This window comes from Perognathus longimembris, chromosome 11 (genome assembly GCF_023159225.1).
Source record: "Perognathus longimembris pacificus isolate PPM17 chromosome 11, ASM2315922v1, whole genome shotgun sequence".
NCBI classification, from domain to species: Eukaryota; Metazoa; Chordata; class Mammalia; order Rodentia; family Heteromyidae; genus Perognathus; species Perognathus longimembris.
Genome location: NC_063171.1, coordinates 45070179 through 45093218, shown reverse-complemented (window position 1 = coordinate 45093218; position 23040 = coordinate 45070179). Strand labels below are relative to the sequence as shown.

General features: G+C 44.6%; 1 protein-coding gene across 1 annotated transcript in view; it reads right to left on the bottom strand.

Moving 5' to 3' along the window:
• Positions 1-7557: 7557 nt before the first annotated feature.
• The window catches only part of Capn8 (calpain 8), a 65064-nt gene continuing 49581 nt past the window's right edge, over positions 7558-23040 (bottom strand). Inside the window, exons 12-21 of the mRNA XM_048356821.1 lie at positions 21647-21858; positions 20407-20443; positions 18564-18632; positions 15933-15990; positions 14302-14366; positions 11839-11907; positions 11396-11474; positions 10165-10281; positions 9253-9311; positions 7558-7766 (exon numbers count right to left, since the gene is read on the bottom strand). Coding sequence (XP_048212778.1) covers positions 7743-7766; positions 9253-9311; positions 10165-10281; positions 11396-11474; positions 11839-11907; positions 14302-14366; positions 15933-15990; positions 18564-18632; positions 20407-20443; positions 21647-21858 — 789 coding nt within the window. The 3' untranslated portion in view covers positions 7558-7742. The remainder of the gene's footprint in view (positions 7767-9252; positions 9312-10164; positions 10282-11395; positions 11475-11838; positions 11908-14301; positions 14367-15932; positions 15991-18563; positions 18633-20406; positions 20444-21646; positions 21859-23040) is intronic.

Genomic DNA, 23040 nt, shown 5'->3' with positions numbered 1-23040 from the left:
AAAAAAACAGAGAAAGAGGCAGGCAGAGAGAGAGAGAGAGGGAGAGATACAGAGATACAGAGAGACAGAGAGGCAGAGAGACAGAGAGAGAGAAAGAGAGGCTCTTTGAATAAAGAAGTCTTTGCTTTAATCACCACCATGCAAATTGGGACTTGCAGATGCGTAGATGAGCTAGTCCCCATGTGTCTCCCTCCCCATAACACTGGGCTATAATTATGCTTGCAGTAAGCGTGCATGTTATTATTTACATTTCAATGTTGGTGTTTGCACAGTTGGCACAGTTCCCAAGGAAGCCTTCCTATCTGAGCCCCGTGGAGACTGTGGTCCCCAGAAAGCAACCTTGCTCTGATACAAGGATCTTGCTTTCTCCATCTCGACCTGTCCATCGCTTTTCCTCCCTCTTCCCTCCCCTCTCTTCCTTCCTCTGCTCTCTCCTTTACCCTTTCCTCCCTCATTGCTGGTAGAGCATCTATTAGAATCACTTGCGCAATAGATAACAACCCCGTTATGGCTGCTAGTGCTTCCCCTGTGTAATTAGGAAGTGCATTGTTGTGTAATTCAGAAATTAATTAGCAGTAAATGCTTCAGGAATGCAGGTGGAAGTGGGAACCCACTGCGCTCCATCAGCCGTGCAGCTGGATTGCTTTCCAGAGCCTAAGGAACATTTCTGGGCTCACAAAGAACACAGCCCGGACCTCTGAGATACTAGGGGCCTGGTCCTCTCTTCACCATTCATGATGGGAATTTAGCTGCAAAGACCACACATGGACCACATATTAGGGCTCCTTGGTCACTGCTGGACAGCAATCATGAGAAATATCTCTCAGCTCTCCAAAGAGCTCTTGTGGTTCCAGCCCAGAGAATGAGTGGGATCTGGGTTTCTAAGCAACATGAACCTTGGGGAGTTCGAGAATCTCACCTTTGTGGAAAAAAGTTTGAAATTACTACCCACTGATGTAGGGGGGGGGGGGAAGTACCATGTTGTTTAACCTAGACAGAATCATGGATTGCAGGTAAGAATAAGCAAGGAAGTGGGCCTGACCCCTGGCCCAATCTGTTCTGAAACTTCCAGAAAGGCCAGGCCCTGTCCTTTCCAGTCCTCTTGCGTTCGCTCCTGCTGTTCTGTCTTTTTCTCTCATTTACCAGTGCTCACACAACATCTACACTACGTTTGATAACTAATATTTACTGAAAAAACAAATGAATAAACTTCCATCTGTCACAAGTAATGAGGGAGGTGAACTTAATCAAAATTCCTTATATTTATGTATCAGAATACCACAATGAAACACCTTTGTTCACTTTATATACACGAATAAAAAAAAAAATCCATCTGTCAAATTCCTACCTATCCTACTTGAAACTTGTTTCCTGAGGCAGCATTAAATTCTCTCTCTCTTCTTGGCTGGCCCATTTTGTACTTCTCTTACTTCACTTCTGTCATGCTGGTTTATTATTGCTACTCAAGTGTGAGTCTGTCTCCCCCACTGGACGGCAAAGACTTGCTTATTCATTCCTCTTGCAACTCCCTGGGCAACTGAGCCTGACATGTGGTGGGGTGAGGTGGTAGGGGGTGGGGTGGTGGTGGTGGTAAGAAATGTGTATTGGTTGAATTATTGAGCAGAATTGAGGGGATAATTCCATGCCTTGAGAACCCAATCTACTCCTCCCTCCCCTCCCCCCACTGGTGAGGGGCTTCCACTCACCATGGCTAGGAAGAGCCTGAGGATCAAGCTGGAGTGTCCTGTCACCACTGGGCAAGGCTACCCTGCAAATCTACTCGGGAGCATCTGTAGTGTTCTGGAACAGACTCCCTCGTAATCCCTTGCAGAGCATAAGCAGGATTATTTCAGCTACCGGATGGTTTTGGCTTGAATTTCATCACCAGATCATTGCTCTCATCTCATTGCATTCAACAAGCCTAAATTGAAGTCTTACAATATGGACAATCCTGGAGTGTTCCCATCTGCCTTGCTTAGCTTTTGTTAATGGAGCTGTTCCCGCCAGCTGAAACTCAGGAGGAGAATCGCTTTCGCTGGGCTCTTCCTCTGGGCCTGGTATCTTTAGAATCTGGGAAGACCAGAGGGGCACAACCCCACCCACACTGGGAGCAAGGAACATTTGCCGAGAGGGTTCTGAGAAGGATGCTGAAACTCTGGCGCCTCCATCTTGAAACTGATCAGAATGAAGCCCGGAGGCAAACCTCAAAATACAAAAGAGACACAAAAACTCTGCCTCTAACAATAACTACAAAAACAATAATAACAACTGATACCTATGGGACATTTTCCTGGGACATGCAGCACTGTTCTGTGTACTTTCTGGTCTCTGCTGATTTTCACAATTCTGTAAGGTGTGAATTTGTTATTATCCATTTTACAAATAAAGAAGCAGAGGCAAGGAATCAGACAGCAATGATCTAAGAAGTGTATATGAAATCTGTTTTAAAGTGGGGACAGTGATTAGGTGTGAGTGAGTGAATTAATGATGTGACATTTCAGCCCAATGAGTCTAAGATTGCAACCTTTGTCATCTCTTCACCACTGACCTGTTCCTTTAAGGTGTAATAATTCACTAAAGGTCTCAAGACCAGGCTGTTCTCTCTTGTGATTTCTCCTTCACATAGCAGTCAGCAGGTAGCTAGGCTGTGTTATCTGGCCTCAGAGGATGGCTAGGACAGAGATGGTCCTAGGGAAGTGGTCTAGGATTCTCCTTTTTTTGTTTTTAAAGAGGTGCTGGGGCTGGCACCCAAGGCCTGGTATATGATAGACAAACATTTTACCAATGAACTACCTCTGAGACCAGGGCTTTTCTTGTTTTGAAAGAACTGCAGGGACCACAGGAGAGAACAAGAAGCCATTGAGGAAGAAGGATTCAGGAGGGATTACTGGCAGCAGGAAGGCCATGCTTTCCCCTGGAGAGAGGCTCAGGGAAAGAAAAAGACATAATGTGGGGGTAGGTCAGGGGTTTTCAATCCAGACAGTCCTATAGGTCCAGAACCCATAGGTCCAGGAGCAGAGAACCACCTCCAAGGATGGGCAGGCTTGGGCAGCCACTGAAGCAGAGTGAAAATTAGACACCCTTTTCTCATTTTCCAGTGTCCTGTAACGCATTCTGCATGGCCCTGGAGACAGGGAGGAAGCTAGATAGAATGGGAACTCTGCGTGACATTTAATTAGACTGAGAAACAAGTAGAACAAATTCACAGTCAGTGTTCTTTTGAAAAAGTGCAAGTATTAATTATTTGATGGCATAGAAAAAAGAGGAAGATTGTTGTAGATTATGAAGTGTGAGGTGTTTCAATCACCATTCAAATAAACCAACTGTAAAAAAATAATGTTTAAGTCAATCAATGAAATTTGAATAAAGACTGGCTATTAGATGTTATTAAAGAATTACTGTTAATTAGGTTTAATAATGGTGCTGTGGCTGTATAACAAAACATCCTTTCATAGGGAAGCATAAAATAAAATAGATGTGTCTGTAATTCACATCAGCAAAAACTTTTTTAACATTGAAAAATAGGGCAAAATATTAACCATTGCTCAATCTATAGTTATATACTGTATAGACATCACTATACTGTTGTTTTATTTATGTCAGACTTACATAAATATAAATTTATATAAAATTCAAGGAGTAAATAATTTCTGCATCCATGCATGGTGGCATGTACCTGTAATCCATCCCTCAGGAGATAGCAGCAGAAGGATCATGAGTTCAAGACTAACTTAGGTTATATAGAAAGTTGCAGGCCAGTCTGGAATATACCTCAAGTCCCTTTCTCAAAACAAATCAAACAAATTAATGGTAATGACAATAACAATACTTTCAATAGACATGAATTTCCATAGAATTTCTGGAAGTCCCATTACTAGGGAAGCTGAGGCAGGAAGATCAGCAGTACAAGGCCAGCCTGAGCTACTTAAGGAGACCTGATCTCAAAAAAATAAATAAAAGACTGGGAAGATTGCTCAGTGACAGAACACTTCCCTAATCTGTGCAAGGTCCTGGGTTGAGGCTTGCCTAAAGTGAGACATCTAAAGCTAAAAAGAAAGAAAAGGAAAAACAAACAAACATGCAGGACATCTAAGAAGCTAGGCCAGTTGGGCTTGAAGCACAAAGAAAGTCTGAGTGATTTTAAGTCTCCTGAAGCAGAAAAGGCCCAGCTGATGAAGGAGAGAGACTCTGTTTTGAGGCCTGCTGCCCAAACTCACAAGAGCAGCTGGCATGGAGAGGAGCCAGGAGCCAGAGCAAGACCACCCAGGTGGGGCACGGGAGCCTCACTGCCAACTGACAGGATGTGATGCGTGCACAACCCTGCAGAGCCAGCCTGAAGATCCTCCCAGAGCCTGTGGATGGGCTGTCTGCCCGATCCTCCCAGCCCATGTTCCAAGCTGCTTCTGTGATTGTGCATAATTACAAAAAGCTCTGCCTGGGCAGGTGGATGTGAGGAGAAAACGAATCCATGATTCTCAGCAGGAAAGGGGAACTCACGAAAATGGTTCTGTTGCTGTGGAAGTACACAGAATAGTAGGTACACACTCCAACTGCTTCTCATCTAAAGCAGATATGTGCTTCTCTGTTACAGATCTCACAGCAGTCTGGGGGTTGCCTGGTGACCTGTGGTTCTTCACATTGACTGATGAAGAAACAACTGATGCTTCTAGGAGTGAATTGGCTCCCACGCTAGGGAGGACCAGAGTGCAGTAGAGGAAGACTAACCCAGCCCTCAGGGATATCTCTCCATGGTGACCTAAGCTCCCCACTGAGCTGCTTTATTTTCCTCACAGAAAGAGAGGAAATCTAGGGAGCTCCTAAAACCATGCACAAATCAAACTGGTAACATAGGGTCAGCTCACTGGGCCTTTACTTCCTTTTCCCAGGGGCATTGTGGAGTCCTGGCTTCAATGTGTCTACATAATAATAATGTCCCCACTGGCTTCCTTACTTTCATTCAGCACTATGTTGTCTGTGAGGAAACAGTGCAAACCGACCTCTCTACTGGAAAAACAAAGTGAAGCACCTGCTGTACAGAGCCTCCTGCTGTGGCAGGATGGAGTCTCCTGAGCTACAGCCAGGCTTAGGAGTGTTATTGTTTGATGTAAGTGGTGAATTCCAAAGGCACATCCTTTAAAGGCTTGGTCCCAGGGTAGTGCTATTGGGAGGTTGGGTGGGGCCTTATGGGAGGTCTTTCTTTCTTTCTTTCTTTCTTTCTTTCTTTCTTTCTTTCTTTCTTTCTTTCTTTCTTTCTTTTTTTGCCAGTCCTGGGCCTTGGACTCAGGGCCTGAGCACTGTCCCTGTCTTCTTTTTGCTCAAGGCTAGCACTCTGCCACTTGAGCCACAGCGCCACTTCTAGTCATTTTCTATATATGTGGTGCTGGGGAATCGAACCCAGGGCTTCATGTATACAAGGGCTTCGTGTATATGAGGCAAGCACTCTTGCCACTAGGCCATATCCCTAGCCCCTGGGAGATCTTTAAGTTGCTGGGTCTGTGCCTCAAAAAAGATTGTGGAGTTGGGTTGTAGTGGTGCAAGTTTGTTTACTGGAAAGGCTGAGGCGAAAAGATCATAAGCCTGAGACCAGCCTGGGCTACAGAACAAGACCTATATAAAAAAAATTAAAAAGGACTCTTTACATCTCACAATTAATATATACTAAAAATGGAATGGGAAGTTCTTTTTTATTAGCATATATTATTAGCTCATGACTATAATCCTAGCTACTCAGGAAGCTGAGATGTGAAAATCACCGTTTGAAGCTAGCCCAGGCAGGAAAGACTATAAGACTTAAAAAAAATTATTATAAAGGTGATGTACAGAGGGGTTACAGTTACATGATTCAGGGAATAAGCACATTTCCTTTTGAGCAGTGTCATCCCCTGCCTCATTAAGACTTTTATCTCTACTTAATCACCAAAAATCCAGAAACAGAGCTAAAGTAGTAAAGCACTAGCCTTGAGCAAAAACGCTCAGGTACAGCACCCAGTATTGGCAAGTATGTGTGCATGCGTGCACGCACGTGTGTGTACACACACATACACACACACTACCTTAAAAAGAAAAGGACTTTGGAATCCCCTCTCTCAAACACACACCTATCCTCTGTGTCCTGCTCAGGATATAATTGGTTTGCTTTGTCACATGCCTACACCATGGTATTCTGTTCTGTTCTCACCAGAGGTCCAAAGCTAATGGGACTCCCTGATCCTCTAGAATCGTGATCTAAATAAACTTCTCTTTCTAAATGTATTGTCTCATGCATTTCATTGTAGGGACAGGAAGTTGACAATACAAAGGGTAAGGAATAAACCATGCCTAAAAGCAACATTTCTTAATCTGGGAGAAAAGCAGAGAGAGGAAGCATAAAACAAACTACAGTTATTTGAGGCGATCTCTGTAGTTCTGGGGTCTCCAGCCTACTTTATGGCTCTATTGGAAAAGAGTGTGCAGGACAATCTTCCCCTGGATTCTAAGATGTCCTTCCCGCCTCCCACACACATACACATATACAACACAATGCCATTTCTCTAATAAGATATGTTATTACCTAAAACAGATTTAAAATAAAATAAAACTATGGGTTGTATATTGGTTATAATACAGAGAGTTCCCCTGTAAGGATGGTTCCTTTTATGTTTTTGGTTGACTAATGTTGTGAAAGCAGACATGCAATAGGAAGCATGCTTCCTCTTGAATTTTGGTCTTTTCCTAGGCTAGGTGTAATAGTCTCTTGTGATGCTGAGCAGTGGGGACAAGCTGCAGCCTCTTCCCAGACACCCAATCACAGCCAGGACTCCACAATACACTGTGTTACCTGTGGTTCTTGGACACAGCATTCAGTAAGTTCCATAAGATATTCACTGCTGTTCTGAAATAGGTTGTGTCAGGTGACCTTACCTGACGGTATGCTAATGTGAGCATTCTGAACACATTTAAGATATGCTAAAGAGACTGCAGTGTTTACTGGGTTAGGTCTCCTAAACACAGTTTTCTCTCTTATTTTTTTAATTTATTTTATTGTTATTGTAAAGGTGATGAACAGAGGGATTACAATTAGTCAGGTAATCAGTACATTTCCTTTCGTACAGTTTTTCCCATTTCCTCACTCTCTCTCAGTCCCTCCCTCCCATCTCCACCCACATGTTGTATAGCTCACTTTCATCAGTGTACAGTGAGCTCCACTGCTGCACTTTTGCATCCTTTTTTCCTCGAGTTCTTTACCTCTCCCCCACTCTCCCAAGGATATACACTTGAATACACCACGCATAAAGAAAAGAAGACAGGATTCTCAAACTGTTAAAATTTAAAAATGCATTAATACATTTTAAGATATGGGCTATTTCTACTAACTGATGTTTGTCAGGATTGGAACCCCAGCATAAATCAAGCAGCACCTCTATACTACTTTAAGTTTGTAGAGAATTGGGCTATAGCACTCTAGTTTTAAAGAATGGGATGGGTGAAATTTTTCACCTGGGGGCTGGGCATAAGAAGAGCACCAGTGGGCCCATGGGAGTAGGTAAGAGGTCTCTTCATGGACCCAGAAAGTTCTAGAGTCCTGGGTCCATGCTGTTGAGTAAGGACACTGGCCATGCCAGGGTCTCCGGGAACACTGATAAGCTGGAACCATATGAATAACAAGTAGGTGCCAATTGATCAATGTTTTCAAGACTATAAAGACGGTGAGAGGGGGAGTCAAAGGAGGAGATGGAGAATGTTGTCGATGTCCAAAACACTGGTCACACCAACACGCAGCACAGCCACTGGAAAAGAAAGGCAGACCAGTTGGTGGTGGTTTCTAGACAGCAGGGATCCTGTCCCCATATACATCTTCCTGTCCTGTGGTGTCACTTTTCGTATTTCCATCCTCTAGTAAGTGCCCTGCTTCACCCCGGGAAGTCACATGCATGACTTAAGTCCCTAAGCCAGAGCAGCACTAAAATGTGTCTTAGGAAAAAATTCTAGACCCAAAAGGGTTTCCAAAATTAGATGTGCGTATACAGTTGACCCTATACACCCACAAGTCCCGCATCTGTGCATGCAGCCAATCACAGATTGAAAATATTCAGAGAAATAATTGCATCTGTACTGAACTGGAACGGTTCTTTTTCTTCTTGTCATTTATTCACTAAACAACACAGTGTAACAACTATTTGCATAGCATTAACATTGTATTGGTATCGTAAATAAACTACAGGAGGATGTATGTAGGTTATATGCAAATACTGTGTCGTTTCATATAAGGGACTTGAGAGCTGTGGATTTTGATGTCTGAGAGGGTTTTGTAAACCACTCTCTGTTGATATTGAAGGACAATTGTATTCATATACATATACATATATATTTATATCTATACACATATATTCTATATGTTTCCATATATCTACATGCCTTATATTTTAATATATCTTTGCCTGTATTCCCACATATATATCTATATTTTTCTCATATGTGTATACATTCTTATAGACAATCAACATTTCAAGAAGATGCATATATATATATTCCTAAATATGTGTATATATTCTACATATACACTAATTTTAGGTTCCACACTATTGTTTAGATGTCTTCAGCAACCCACAGAGAGGATCCTAGGAAAGTATTTCCTAGATCACAGAAAGGGGATCAATAACATCGCCATTCAGGAGAAAGAAAGAAAATGGGTACATTTAGACAACCTAGCAGGGCCAGCAATAATCTAGTCCTCTAGCTCCCTTGCCTCAGAAGCAAAGGCCAATGCCCCTCATTGAGCTGGACCCCAGCGACATGTCCAGGCCTCCTGCTGTCCCTTGCAATGACTGTGGCTTCCACTGTCTAGAGCTGTACCCCTCCACAGAGAAATGACTGTGTGCTTTCTGTGTAAAGCACTATGTGACTTGTACACAGTCAAAACACTCCTGTCCTTTCTATCTTCATTCTACCTTGTTGCAATTTCATTTTTTGTTTTCGACGTCTGTCTATATGTCAACCCAATACACCAGGTCCTAGAAGTCAAACCTTTCAAATCATGCTGACTATTTGCAATTCCATCCAAATGAACAGAGGCTTGCATCTTTGAAATTACTTCATACATAGCTATAGCTTTATTTTAAGATGATAATAAATAAAATGTTCGACAGGCTGCTTGAAATACAATCAATTACTCCTTTCCTACACACATGCATGGTATTTACACTGAAATAAGATAGTCAATAGGAAGAAACAAGACTTAGCACCTATTTATTCCAAGAACCACAGGTCATTTACCTCAGCAAGAGAGAGCTGGACAGTGCCATCTTGATCCTTGTCCAAAAGCTTGAACAGTTCTGAAACACCAAAGAAGGAAAGAGATTAATCAGATCAGTTCCTGGACTTCGGAACAATCAGGGAGCTGCCTCTATCCAACCATCCCCATCCAGGACCCTCCCCTTTCTCCTAACATGCCCCTCCTCACTTCAGCTCTTCCTTGCCCCAGGGTTCTAATACAGCAATATCTAGATCTAGCAGCCAGAGTGACCTTTTGTGGCAGCTGATGTTGTTCCCCCAAACCCACTTAAATGGAACAACCCATTTGTCAGCAGAGATGGTCCCTTTGGCCTCTCCACCTCCACAGGCTTCCTGACCAAAACTTGCAATTATTTTGATGGAGGACTGAGTAAGGATAATCCAGTCCCTTAGCTGTCTCTTCCTACCTGATCTTTTCCCTCTAAAACTATCAACTTCCACACATCCCCACTGGGGGAAGGAAACCCTCTCCCTCAGTAAGCTATTGTTGATTATAAGCATTCCAAGGTGGAAGGTGAATACCTATTGCTTCCCAGACAGGGCTCCATCCCTTCCCCAAGCACAGACAGGTTCTAAATAGAGCCTTCTGGCAGCATAAATGTAAACAGCCATGATACCATCCAAAGACAGCATGGGGCTCATTCACTTTGGCCTATTGACTGCACACAGCCAGTGTTCTGTCATCTGCACAGTTGTTTTCCAAGTCTCCAACACAAGGCAGCTTCGGACTTCCTCAGCCTCCCATTGCCCCAACTTGCCCCCAAAGTCCCATCTATAGTTCTGTGGACTTCTGGGTCTCCCAAAGGTAATGTCTGGTCCACTCTGCTGGCCCTACCCCCATTACTCATGCATTTGGGGAGAAACAGGATGGGGATAAAGAAAACACTGGCTTACTGAAGAGGGTCTCCAGACGGATCATGCAAGCCACGAAGCCATCAAAGTCGATGAGGAGCTTGCTGCATGCATAGCGCATGGCAATGGTCTGCTGCACCTGGTTGTTGAGGGTGAAACCTGAGGGCAAAGAGGACCTGGGTCACAGGCAGGGTGGAGAATTCAGCACTGTTCCCAATAAAATACCAAGGGGCTGACAGCAAGGGCCTTCTGTGACTGTATAAATCTGCAAACAGAGCCTAGCTATGAGGTTTTCAGAAGGTGTCCTGTCATCTGGTCCCTCTCTTCTCCTCTCTGGCCCAACACTAACCCTAGCTCAGCCCTGACCACAGTGGCCACAGCAAGTAGAAGCAGAGTGGTCAAAGGCCTATGTGTCCCTTGGGCCCTGCTTGACTCTTTCAGAGACCCACCTCAGTAATTTCTATCACCTTCTCCATAAAGCAGAGTGCTTGGGAAAGTCCTAAAATACTGTTACAGAGAGGATCCAGTAGCTTCCTGTCCTTCCTGCATAGATACAGAGCTCAATAAAGCTCACTCTTCCTTCCTTTTTTCCTTCCTTCCTTCCTTCCTTCCTTCCTTCCTTTCCTTTCCTTTCTTCTTTAAGTCTAAATATCTTTATTCACCTTTTTCTTATTTTTATTAGTAAGTTAATTGTAGAAAGCAACAGGTTTTATTATGACATTTTATACATGTATATAATGTGCTTTGATCATAGTCACCTCCTTATTACCCTCTCTTATTCCCCTTCCTCCTGCCAATAGTCTCCTTCCTTTTCTCTTAGAGCCCCCCTCCACTTCCATATATTTAAAGAAACATCTTGTTTCTGCATATAGGAGAAGGCACACAATATTTGTCTTTCTGTGCCTGGCTTATTTCTCTTACTATAATGATCTTCTCCAATTCCATCCATTTTCCTGCAGTGACATAATTTTGTTGGTGTTCATGGCTGAATAATACTTTAATGTTTATATATACATAATTGAGTATAGATGCATATAATATATGTATATGTACATATATGCCCAATTGAGCATGTATGCATATATATATATGCATGTATCACATTTTATCACCTTTTTATCCACTCATCTTCTCAATAAAATGTTGATAACTCACTGATATCCACTCTGAGAGAACTCCCACTGACAGTCATTAGCAGTCATCATCTTGAGGAGAACCATGTTAAATGGGCACCTCTGGGCCTAGACACCTTGACAACAGGATGTGTCCTCACCTGACTTCTTGAGGGCTGTCCTCATCTCATGGGCATTGATGGCCCCTAAGTGGTTATGATCCATTTCCTTATAGAGCTCCTAAAGCCAGAGAGAAATTCTAGGTGAAAAAAAGTGGCTTGTAGCCCCCAAAGGCTATTTCTCTCCACTCTACTTCCCTTAGAATTCCATGGCACTTTCCAGAAAGGTTCCAGAATAAAGAGAAGAGCTTGAGCTGACATTTACTCTCTGAATGGGGCTTTCAGTGGAGGAGCTGGCAACAGCATCTCTCATTACCTTCTTGTTCCTTCTGGAGCAATGTATACAGGTTTTGATGGGGTTGACTATAATTAAGGGTCTGATTAGATTAGTGCCTAAAATAGGCCAGGAATGAGTGTCATAGAGGATTAGAATGGAGGAAAGGGGCCAGGGCTTGAAGGATGTTCGTGAGAGAAAGCACAATTACCAGATATTTCTGAATCTTCAGCCAGAGCGTCTTGAATTCCATGGGTGCCAAGGTACCTGTCTCGTTGCTCTAAGTATGTTAAGGGTCAGTGTGATAGAGCCCAAAGTCAACACACTTTATGGATGTCATTCTCTTGTGAGATTTCATGAGTCCCTCAAGGCCTTAGTGAACCTTCCATGTCTGCAGCAAGCAGAGTAATAGCAGTGGAGGGTGGAAAACAAATTCAAATAAAGATTTTTTTAAAAAGGTCAAATACTTAATAAGGCCCTCCTTTGCAGGCCAAGCACAGGAATAGAGACTAAAGTACAAGTTACCAGTCTAAAGACTCTGAGCAACATCACTAATTCATATTGAATGCCTTCCTCATCTTGAGTGATAGAATGGGTGGAGCTATATGACCTGTAAAAATTCATTTACTTTTCTGTGACTGACTATTGAAATTATGACAATTTGTTGTAAGGTCCACATGTTATCAGAAAAATTGGCAGGAGGAAGCAGGAGAGATTCTTAGCCACATGGTCTACACATAAGCCATAACAAAACCAGTACTTATGGAAGGATCATGTTGAAATTTCCATATCCTGCTTACGTTTTCTGCAAGAATATTTATTATTCCCTGGGCTAGCCTATAGGGATTTGATTTTGAACTATCCTTACCCTCATAAAGCTAAGTCACTTAGAAACGCTACCCTTTTCTCAGCCATCATAACTAATCAATAAAGGCAAGAATGATACAGCACATCAAATAATTCAGTGTCAAATTCTAGCATATCTTTCTCATGAAAGTCACACAGGATAGATATTGTTATTCCATTCCAGGAGAAGATTCCAAGCATTTAGTAGCTTGCCTCAATTTATACACCTAATAAGTAGTGGAGTCAGCACTTGGACCTCTGTGTGTTCCAAAGTCCTCATGTCCCAACACCTGTGGTCTTCAGTTCCAGGTCAGAGTCTTTAGGACACAAATGCAGCCAACTGTATTTTCAGCTTACATGGGTGAGGAAGAACTGGCACATGCCATAGTACTTGTGACATCATGCTAATGAAACAAGTCAGTCATAAAAGACCACTTGTTAGAGGAGTCTACTTATATGAATGTCCACAACAGAAAAGTGTATACAGGCCAGCACTGGCCCATAATACACTTACAATTCTAGCTATTCAAGAGGCTGTGGTTCAAAGCCAGCCCAAGCAGTAAAGTCTGTGAGACTCTTATCTCCAATAAACTACCAAAAAAAATGCCAGAAGTAGAGCTGTGTTAGAGTACTAGCCTTGAGCAAAGAAAGCTCAGGAACAGCACTCGAGGTCTAGTTGGAGACCTAGAACATGCAAAAGAAGAAAAGAAAAATGTATAGAGACAGAAAGTAGTTGCCAAGGCAGGAAGAGTGCTAATATAAATACGGGGTTTCTTTCTGGGGCAAAGAAATGTTCTAAATTGTGTGGTGATGGCTGCACAACTCATTGAATGTACCAAGAAAACCAATGAACTGTACTCTTTAGGTGGCTACCTTACTTGATATATGAATTATATCTTAAAGAAATTTGTTCCGCTGCATGCCATGACTCTGAGCCACTGTCCCTTACCATCTCTACTAGGAAACAAAATCTCTTGAGAGGCGGTCATAGCCCTCTTGGAGCCATGAGAGACACAAATTCCACTAGGAACCATGAATGGAGTGGTGGCAAAATTCTTATTCATCCCTCTTGAAAACTCTTACCCATCACTATGGACAGTTTATGTCTTCCTACATTCATATGTTGAACCCTCAGGAAGGAATTGAGTCAAGAGTGAAGTCTTCATGAACAGAATTGTACCCTTGTAAAAGGGACCCCTGAGAACTCTCTTATCCCTTTCACCTTAGGAAGTTGGAGCCATGAACCAGGAAGGAGGCACAGAATATGTCCATGCCTTCATCCAAGACTTGCTAGCCTCTCAAACTGTAAGGAATACATTTTTTTGCTACATACAAGCCACTTGTTTAATGGTATTCTGGTATAGTAACCAGAACAAACTCAATAGCCGTTTTTTTCAGTAGGAAAGAAGAATTAAATTAGATCTGAAAGAATGAATACGTTTTATTACATGTGGTCATTCTAAGCTATTGGCTGTAGTTATCCAAGCTCCACGCTAAGATTCTGAAACAAAGGCCACACCGCAGAGGAGAGTCAGGGAGGGGCTGAGGGTAGCGGCAGGATGGTGAGGATGGTTTTTAGCAGGAGGATCACTGGGACTAACAGTGTGGAGCAGAAGGAGGGATACAAATGTTGCATTCTTTCTCTCTCAAAATAATATGACTTTAGACAAGCCACTTCAGCATGGCAGGCCTCAATTTTCTTCCTATAAAATAAGGGTATGATTCCTAATGTATGCTCAATAAATGTTTCTTTCCCTTCTCCCATTCTCCCCTTTTTCTCTCCTGCTTTCTCTTCTTACCAGATTCTATAATCACATTTAAAGGATACATCCAACAGGCTGATCATTTCCCGGCAAGTGTTGATATTGAATCCATCAAATTTTATGTCTGTTTCTAGATATTCAAGTAGAAATGAGGGTGTGAATCAGAATTGTTTAATGACAGAAGAAATAGATGACTTCTACAGTAGGAGGGCATCTAAGAGAACATGGGCTCCACACAAAAGAAAGAGCACTACAGCGAGCTCAGGGCTAACACTCCAAATCTCCTGGTGCCCCAGATACAGTATGGACAAGTACCAGCATGGCCGTTCAACCTCTGAACCTTGGCTTTGCTACCTTGGAGCACAGCCTTGGGAGTATTAATATTTCTGAACCTTAGTTTTCATTTCTATCTAAATGAGAACAAAAATTAAAATAATGACAATATTTACCCTGAGGACTGACTGGTTGGGATTTAATTGAGACAATACACACAAAGTCTTAGCCCAGGACATGATAAAGCCTTCATAAAACAGTGAACTTATTATGAGCAAAGCACTGTTCAAAGGCTTGTACATCTACTTTTCAGAATAACTCCATTTGACAAATGCTACCAGTGTCCCCACTTTGTAGATAAAGAAACTGAGATGCAAAGTGGTCATCTAGGTAGCTCAAAGTCATACCACCAATACTGGACAAGGCTGGGATTCAAACACAAGCCATGTGGCTCCACATCTGTGCTTTTCACAACACACAATGTCTTCCTGATGGCTGTCATCCTTGTTTGCTAAATTCCAGGTATCTCCCTGGAGTTCCTGTCACCCTTGGGCTTAACCCTCATCTTCTATCCACCTAGGAGCCAAGGCAGGTACCAAAGAGACTGAAGCCCTCTCCTGTTTGCTCTGTTATTCTTGTCAACCACAGGATCAAGAGAAAAGTAGAGAATGGAAGAGCCATCCTGGGCCAGGCCCAAGACTCAGAACCCTCCAACCACGTGTCCAGCTCTGAGAGAGGGAAACTAGGCCATGCCCACCTCCCTCTTTGTCACTGTAGGACCTGCTGCAGTAGATGAATGAGAGCCTGGAGAACTGGAGGACTAAGCTTGGCCCATCCCTGTATTAGAAGCAAAACCAACTCCCGGCCCCTCCCATAGCACTAAGGCTTAAAGGGGAAGTAAGAAGCCTTCCTCCAGGGGCAGTTTGACCCCCAGGAAGCCCTTGAGGCTTGCTGAAGTCTGAAGACTTTGGGAGCCAAATACAAGCCCAGGCAGTCAGACATCCCTCCCACCCCCACTTCCCTAAAGAAGCACGACAGACCTGCAACCTGCAGAGGTTTCTTCAGAACTGATACTATCAATTTTGTATGAAAGTGTTACACAAGTCATCCTCAGCCCAGTTTCATTACTCCCAGAAAATGACTACATTTGAAATGATGGCTTCTTGGTAGTGGACAATGTGACTAGTCCCCAGTGCCACCCTAGCCTCTGCCCATCACCCTCTTCATAGACTCTCCTGCCTTCTAGCTCCTACTTTGCAGGCCAGAATGAGGACTCCTGGTGTCAGAGGCCAAAGCCACTTCTCACCTTGAGTGCTTTTGGCAACTTCCGTTGCTCCCTTGCTCAAAGGTAGCCCATCAGCTTTCTGAGAGTCCCCACCCCCACCCCTATCCGCCCCCCCCCCCCCCCCCCCGGGGAACTTACGTTTGGATAACATTCCATTCAGAACTCTCTTGAGCTGATTGGCACCTATTTCAGACTCCTAGAAAAAGGAACCCAAATGCAAACATGTCAGAACTTAACCTTGCCTATCCCTACCCAGACATTGATTTCAAGGTGTTAGATGAATGCAGCACTTCCTCCATACTCAGATACTACTCCCAATGGCCCTGTGACTTTAAAAGCATGTGACCTCTTGGGCTGGAGGTATGACACAGTGGTAAAGTGTTTGCCTAGCATGCACATGTCCCTGGGTTCAATTCCTAGTAGCAAGGGAAAGGAGGGAGAGAAAGCAGAAACAGAGAAAGGGAAGAAGGAAGGAAGGAAGGAAGGAAGGAAGGAAGGAAGGAAGGAAGGAAGGAAGGAAGGAAGGAAGGAAGGAAGGAAGGGAGGGAGGGAGGGAGGGAGGGAGGGAGCGAGGGAGGGAGGGAGGGAGGGAGGGAGGGAGGGAAAAAGAAAGAGAATGGGAGGGAAGGGGAGGGAGAGAGGGGTGGGGGAAAAGGAAGGAAGGAAAAGGCATATGACACCTTGAAAATGTCAAAGTCTCTGTTTCTTCTGAGGTCCCTAGTGGCCTGGCTGGGTGTGTGCTAACACCACAAATGCAGTACCCAGCAGCACAGGGGCCTGCCCTAGGCTGTCCCTCATGGGGTTTTGCTCAGAGAAGAAAGTATGACAAATAGCAATGATTGGAGCCATCCCAGGTGTGCCATACACTCAGTGTGTAAATCCTTCATACAACTCTCCATGTGAGCTACAGCTGATGAAAGATGACTGGGTAAACTGTGAAATGCCTTATACCTTCGCCATGTCCCTTGCCACTTCCTGTTATAACAATTCGGGGTTCCCAGCTACCAAGTGCAGAGCTGTGACTGCCTCACTCCAGAGTGCCACGTTCCCCACTGCACCTATGGGGTTTGCTATTCCATACAGGAGCCCACTTCAGACTGGAGTGGGCCTTGGGGAAAGGTAGGATAGCCCGTATGTATTGGGAATAAATACCCACCCCAACCCTGAGAGAACATCCATGCCCTGACCATGAACAGAAGACGGACCTCAGGCAAAATGGCGAATGAGGTTCAGAGAAGGAGCACTGGACTGAGCTGGGCTCCTGTCTGGACTCATCCTTGGCCTTGGTCAGGTTGCTCTCCATTCTCCCACCCTGCCAGGCCTCAGCACTAGGAGGGGAGACCAGAGCTGCACCCAGACCCATCTCTTGCAAGAACCTTTGGACTCATTTGGGCACAAGTCAGTCATAACAACCTCTCATAACACCTGAGGTCCCTCTGGGAAGCCTCCAGGGTACTTGTGTCTGCCAGGAAAGAAATTGGGATAGTGAATGGACATTTGGACCTTGGCCCTGACCTTCACAAAGCCCTTGACCAGCTCTTTAACTTCTCTGTGCCCTGTCACTTCATGACTAGAGCTCTAAGGTGACAGGTGCTGTTTCGTTGGCAGTAAGGGGCAAAGGAAAAACAAGAAGAGATTCAATCACAGGCGATAAATAGGATCTTTTCTTTTCTATCCTTTGGAAGCACTAAATAAAATACAGCCATTTGTTCAGCTAAGGAAACAGCACTGGCCTGAGCCTTCTCTTAACACACACTGACTGGTTTTCAGGTGCTCTCTCGAATGGCAGTGCAGAAGAATTGTTCAAGGGCTCTCTTTTCTGCAAAGGTTTCTGATGGGTTTGCTTCTATTCCTCTCATTTTTTATGTTCCCTTTTTGAGCAAGGTCTTATCATATTACCTAGGCTGGCCTTGAACTCCTGGGTGCAAGTAATCTTTCTCCCTCAACCTCTCTAATAGCTGGAACTACAGATGTTCACCACCACACCCAGCTTCTATTCCAACCTTCAGTCTAGAAAGTCTCCCACTGGGGAGTAGAGAGCCCTTTTCAGGGTTTTTTGGCATTTCATCAACCTCTACCCTCAAAAAAGCAACACCAGTCAGTATTTATAGGGCCAGGGGAGACACATTGAATCCTAGGTGAACTCTAGCACATAGCTACCAAAATGAGCCCCAGCCAGCAGGTCAGGGGGCCGAGGAGAAACAAGCAGCGTGATGCACACAGGTGGCGCACTTATCCCCAAACCAAGCTTGGATTCATCAGGGTGAGCAGCGTGAGAACGTAGCCAGCCCGGGTGCCTTTCCAATCCCTTGCCAGGTTAACTGAGCTGCCGCCTGCTGAAGCTGGGCCATTCCACCTCTGAAGGATATCGATTTAGAGAGCTTTTGCTGCCCTGGCATTCTAGTCAGAGGCTCCATCTATCAGGGCCAATTTACAAACAGAAAGGCTTCTGGCAGGATCTGGAGATTCGGCTTTTCTATTTTCTCAAGTCAGTCAACACAGCAAGAAAAGTGGCCTCGGGGTGATGATTACTGTTTCCCAGCGGTGCAGGAAAGACCCCACTATCTTCAGACAGGATGAAGTGACAAATGGCAGGCACCGAAGTGGGGGGACCCCAGAGAAAGCAGCCTCCCCCTCCGTAGTCCATGAGACCAAAAGGAATACAGGCTTCCATGACCTGAGCATTGAGTGTGCTCTGGCCCAGCATGGAAGCTGCAGCTGTTCACCCCCCCACCTCCACCCCTACCCCCCCCCACTCACCCCACTCACCTGCCCTGCCAACTCCTCAAACAGGCTCCAGAACTGCTCATCTTCTTGATCCACTTCACTGGCATGTGGCTAAGAGAAAAGACAGTGGCAAAATTAAAGCTGGAATTGTTAAATGAAAGACACACACTTCATCCATCCATCCATTAGCATCTATTGTCTGGACTATAGGCTACATGGGAGCTTAGGGTGGAAGACAAGAGAGCCATCTAAGGTCCTTGCCTGGAGCCTTATAATCCAGCAGGGATACAGTTCCAGGGCCAGGATTCCTCTAGGAATGTGAGGGGACATGAGCCCTGTCATACCTGTATTTCTAATTTCAACACTGACTCACTTGCAGAGGACAATAGAAACACCCACACAAAGGTGTCTCAAGTCCAGTTCCATAGACTTCTCAACAATGACCTTTCACAAAGTCCATGAGCTCCAGAAATTGCATGAAAACTGGAGGTCATGTTTATATGCATTTCCCTAGCTTGGATCAAATTCTCAAAGAACAATATGATTTAAAGAAGTAGTTAAGAACAGAGACACAGGGCTGGGGATATGGCCTAGTGGCAAGAGTGCTTGCCTCCCATATATGAAGCCCTGGGTTCAATTCCCCAGCACCACACATACAGAAAATGACCAGAAGTGGCGCTGTGGCTCAAGTGGCAGAGTGCCAGCCTTGAGCAAAAGGAAGCCAGGGACAGTGCTCAGGCCCTGAGTCCAAGGCCCAAGACCGGCAAAAAAAAAAAAAAAAAAGAAAAGAACAGAGACACATAGCTAGATCCAGGGCTGATCTCGCAGATGAACCACTCACTGGATCCCAAAGGGCTCTGCATATCCATTGCCTCAAATCTAATATTAAAATTAACTAGACCAGTTTCATGTGGTCATTTTGAGCATCAAATGAGAGCAAATCTGTGTCAAAGTCTTTTGAAAATTACAAGCTATTATACAAATGCCTTTAACCAGAGGCTTGTTGATAGAACAAGGGACTTCAGCCAAAATAAAGGGATTCTCTTCTCCTCCCCCTGGTCCCTGCAACTGTCATCAAAGGAGAGGACACAGAAAAGTCACAGCTTTCCCAGATGGCTCAAAGAGTTTCCAAAAACCCAGGTCAAATTCTTCCAAAATCATCCCTAAGATAAATCTAAAAGGCATGAGCTAGTCCAAGGCTGCTTACTAATATAAGTAACTATTTAATGTACCGATGAGCTCAGCTACTGGGGTGCTGTGTTTGGCATCTTCATCCAGAGATACACTAGTCCATTTGGGTGGAACATAGAGGGATCTCAGGCCTGAGCCCCCTAAAGATGGTTCTCCCATACTCCTGAGTCCTGGACCACAGACCCTTGTCTATAGACATGGTATGATAGCAATGTGAAGAGCCCTCACACATCATCAGAAGAAAATGACAACTCTCCTAGGTCTACACACACACACAGGCTTAGGAAAAGTGTTGCTTTCCTCTTCTTTTCTCATATGCTCCTATCGTTGGTTCTCCAAAAGATTGGAGATCAATCCAAAAACAAACACTGGATCTATTTCCCCCATTGACTACCCTGCACTGAACATCATGCCCACAGTGAGTGCTTTCTATGGGGGTCTCCTGACTGGCAATGGGAGATACTAAGTTCCCTTCTCCTCCAGGGGTGGGGATGTTTTACAAAGGTTGCATTCCAGTGCTGCTTCTAATTCATCTTCATCAGGAAGAGCCAAGACCTAGAAAATAATGTGGTCTGACAGATAAAAGGTTACCATTCTTAATACATAGAAAACTCAAACAAATCCACTCAAAACAAAACCTGAAAGAACTACCAAACAATAGTGTCAGAGCTGGGCACACTAAGAGACTGCATACCTCGTGTGGGTTTCCAGCTACAACATCTCCAATTTCCCTGAAATGCAAAGAAAGAATGAAAGCAGACATCAGACAGTAAAAAGTTCAACCAATGGCACGGTGCTTTTCGGAAGTTTTGGCCATACTGGGAACTGACCTGCCCCCTACAAGATGTGCAGCTCTGACAAACGTCATGAACGGACTCCCTCCCTTCACTCCCCAGTTCTCACCTCAACCTGAATGTTTCATCAGAGACAAAAGCTTCAAGGGCAGTAGAGCTCCGGTGGGTTCTAGAATGTTTAGCTTGCCAAACTCTGGGGAACCTGTCACCACCTTACCTCAGTTGCCACTCTTCTCTTTCCCTGAGAACCTCACTACAAGCACCCCTGTGGAAATGGCCTCCTGCAGAATGAGCCAGTTCTTAAGCTCTTAAGCACTCCCATGTATACAGTGTGTGCTGCTGTGAATATGCATGATGTAACCTGTGTGTAGAGTGGGAGATAGGCTATATGGTGGAGTATGTGGTGTTCTAGAACTCACATGGCAGTTGGGTAGTGTGTGATGAGTCTGGTGTATGTGTTTGGGTATACTATGTACAGGTATGTAGTGTGTATTACAATGTTTGTGGTATGTGGTGTGTAGTATGTAGGGCATGTGATATATGTGTATGATATACATTGGATATGTATGTTGTGTGGTATGAGTATATCACTGATGTATGAGCACATGGCATATATATATATGTTGCATATGTGATTATGTATTGTATATGTATGGTGAGTGGTGAGTGTGTATGTGTGTGGCATGTTATGTGTGTTATGTATGTACTGTGTTTCATGGGTAGTATGTATGGTATGTAAGTTGTGTGTAGTGTGGTATGTTCCTGGTGTGTAGTATGTGTGAGACAGTATTAATGGGGTGTGTATGAGGGGAGATGGTATGGCTTTACCCTAGACCCTGTTCTATGGCTTCTTGTGCCCCTGCTGGATGGTAGAACCCCTCTAACCAAGTGGCTCCCTATGCCTTTTCTCCCAACCTTAGCTTTTCTGTGTAGGGAACTTTCTTTCTGAGCAAAGTGAAAGGGGCAGCAGGGAAGGGACTAGGGGCCTGTGGTATTTCACAAACTCCCCATGGACACATCAGCTGCAAGCCAAGGGCTAGTCACTTGGGGACAGGGCCCAGCACTTCCACCTGGCCATTTCCCTCTGCTCTGTATGAACTCAACAACCATCCCTGATAACAAGAGTGAAAGGAGACGCACAAGGCCTTGGCCTTCTTCTCTGAAAAGACTCTCAAGCAGAAGTCGCCATCCTTGAAGGGTTCAAAGGTAGATGGTACCACCAGGTACTGCCCAGGTGGCAGCTGGGCCCTGCCCGACACCTCCCGCAGGTTCATGTAGGTGCTGGAACGGGTGGAGGGCTGGTGGCACAGGAAGAAGTCCCAGCCCAGGTGCACATCTGTATGACACTCCAGCTGCACAAAGGAAAAGACAGATCAGTTTCTCCCCAAACCCTGAATGGTAAGAGCCAAGCATTCACATGTTTTTCTGTTAATTCAGGGGTCATTCATTGTTACCAGTGTGCCAATGATCAGGAGGCCTGGGTTTTTGCCATGAAGTCACTGTGTCAGTCATCAAGTGTATTTTGAGCATCTTTGAGGCAATGACCTTGATATGTAGCTTTGGCCAGACCATTTGCTTCCCTGATTAAAAGAAGGGTTGAGCCCAGTCCTCTAGTGTGGCTTGTTTCTCTTCAAGATATTTTCCTCATGATTCCAACAAACTCTTAAGCTGCAGCTCTCCCTACAGTTGTGACATTGACCTTCTCTGTACACACCTGAGGCTGGAGATATGAATGCCTGTAAAAGCCATCAGAAGGGCAACTTGCTCTGAAAGGGTAACCAAAGTGGTCAGGCTGCTCTGAAGGAGACAGGCAGCAGCTCTGAAGGAGATACACAAAGGAGGCAGCTATAGTCAGGTCCAGTTCAAGGCCTCCCTTGGCCTCCTCAGGGCCTTGACTCCCTTCTGAAAAGTGGGGGGTGATGATCCCATCACCCATCAACTTGTGGGGAAAGAGGAAGCTGTTGCTGTGGGACACAGGCTAATCAGTGACTGCAGAGGGCTTTGAAAACACATGTGCCCACATCGTTATGGCTATAATGAGCCCTCCCACCCCCTAGCACTGTCTCACTACCATCCATCTCCATCATGATGCCTATGACAGGTGCTGCCAAGCTATGACTTTTGTGTGGCCCAGTGAAGACAGAATTCCCATCCACATATGATCACCAGACCTTCTTTGGCTCATAGTTCTACTGGTCAGAGGAGGAAAGCAAGACTACCTGTGTCCTCCCACCCCTCCACCACCATTGCTCTGCCAAGACTCCCCAGGGACTCCCCCAAGCAACTCTTGCTCACCCAGCCACTTGGGCAGCCACAGAGCTTGGGATTCATCCTGAAGATGTTTATACTCTAAACACAAAAAAAACAAGCCAGCTGGGTCATAGCCAAGACCTGAGTGCCATGAGTTCAATATTATTCCTGTTATTCCTGATTTTAGCAAGAGGAGGACAGAGTCCTAGTGGGAGAAAGTACTTGGTATGATCAAAATGGCACTGCAAGCTTAAATTTGGATTTGACTAGAAAAGGGGCAAGTC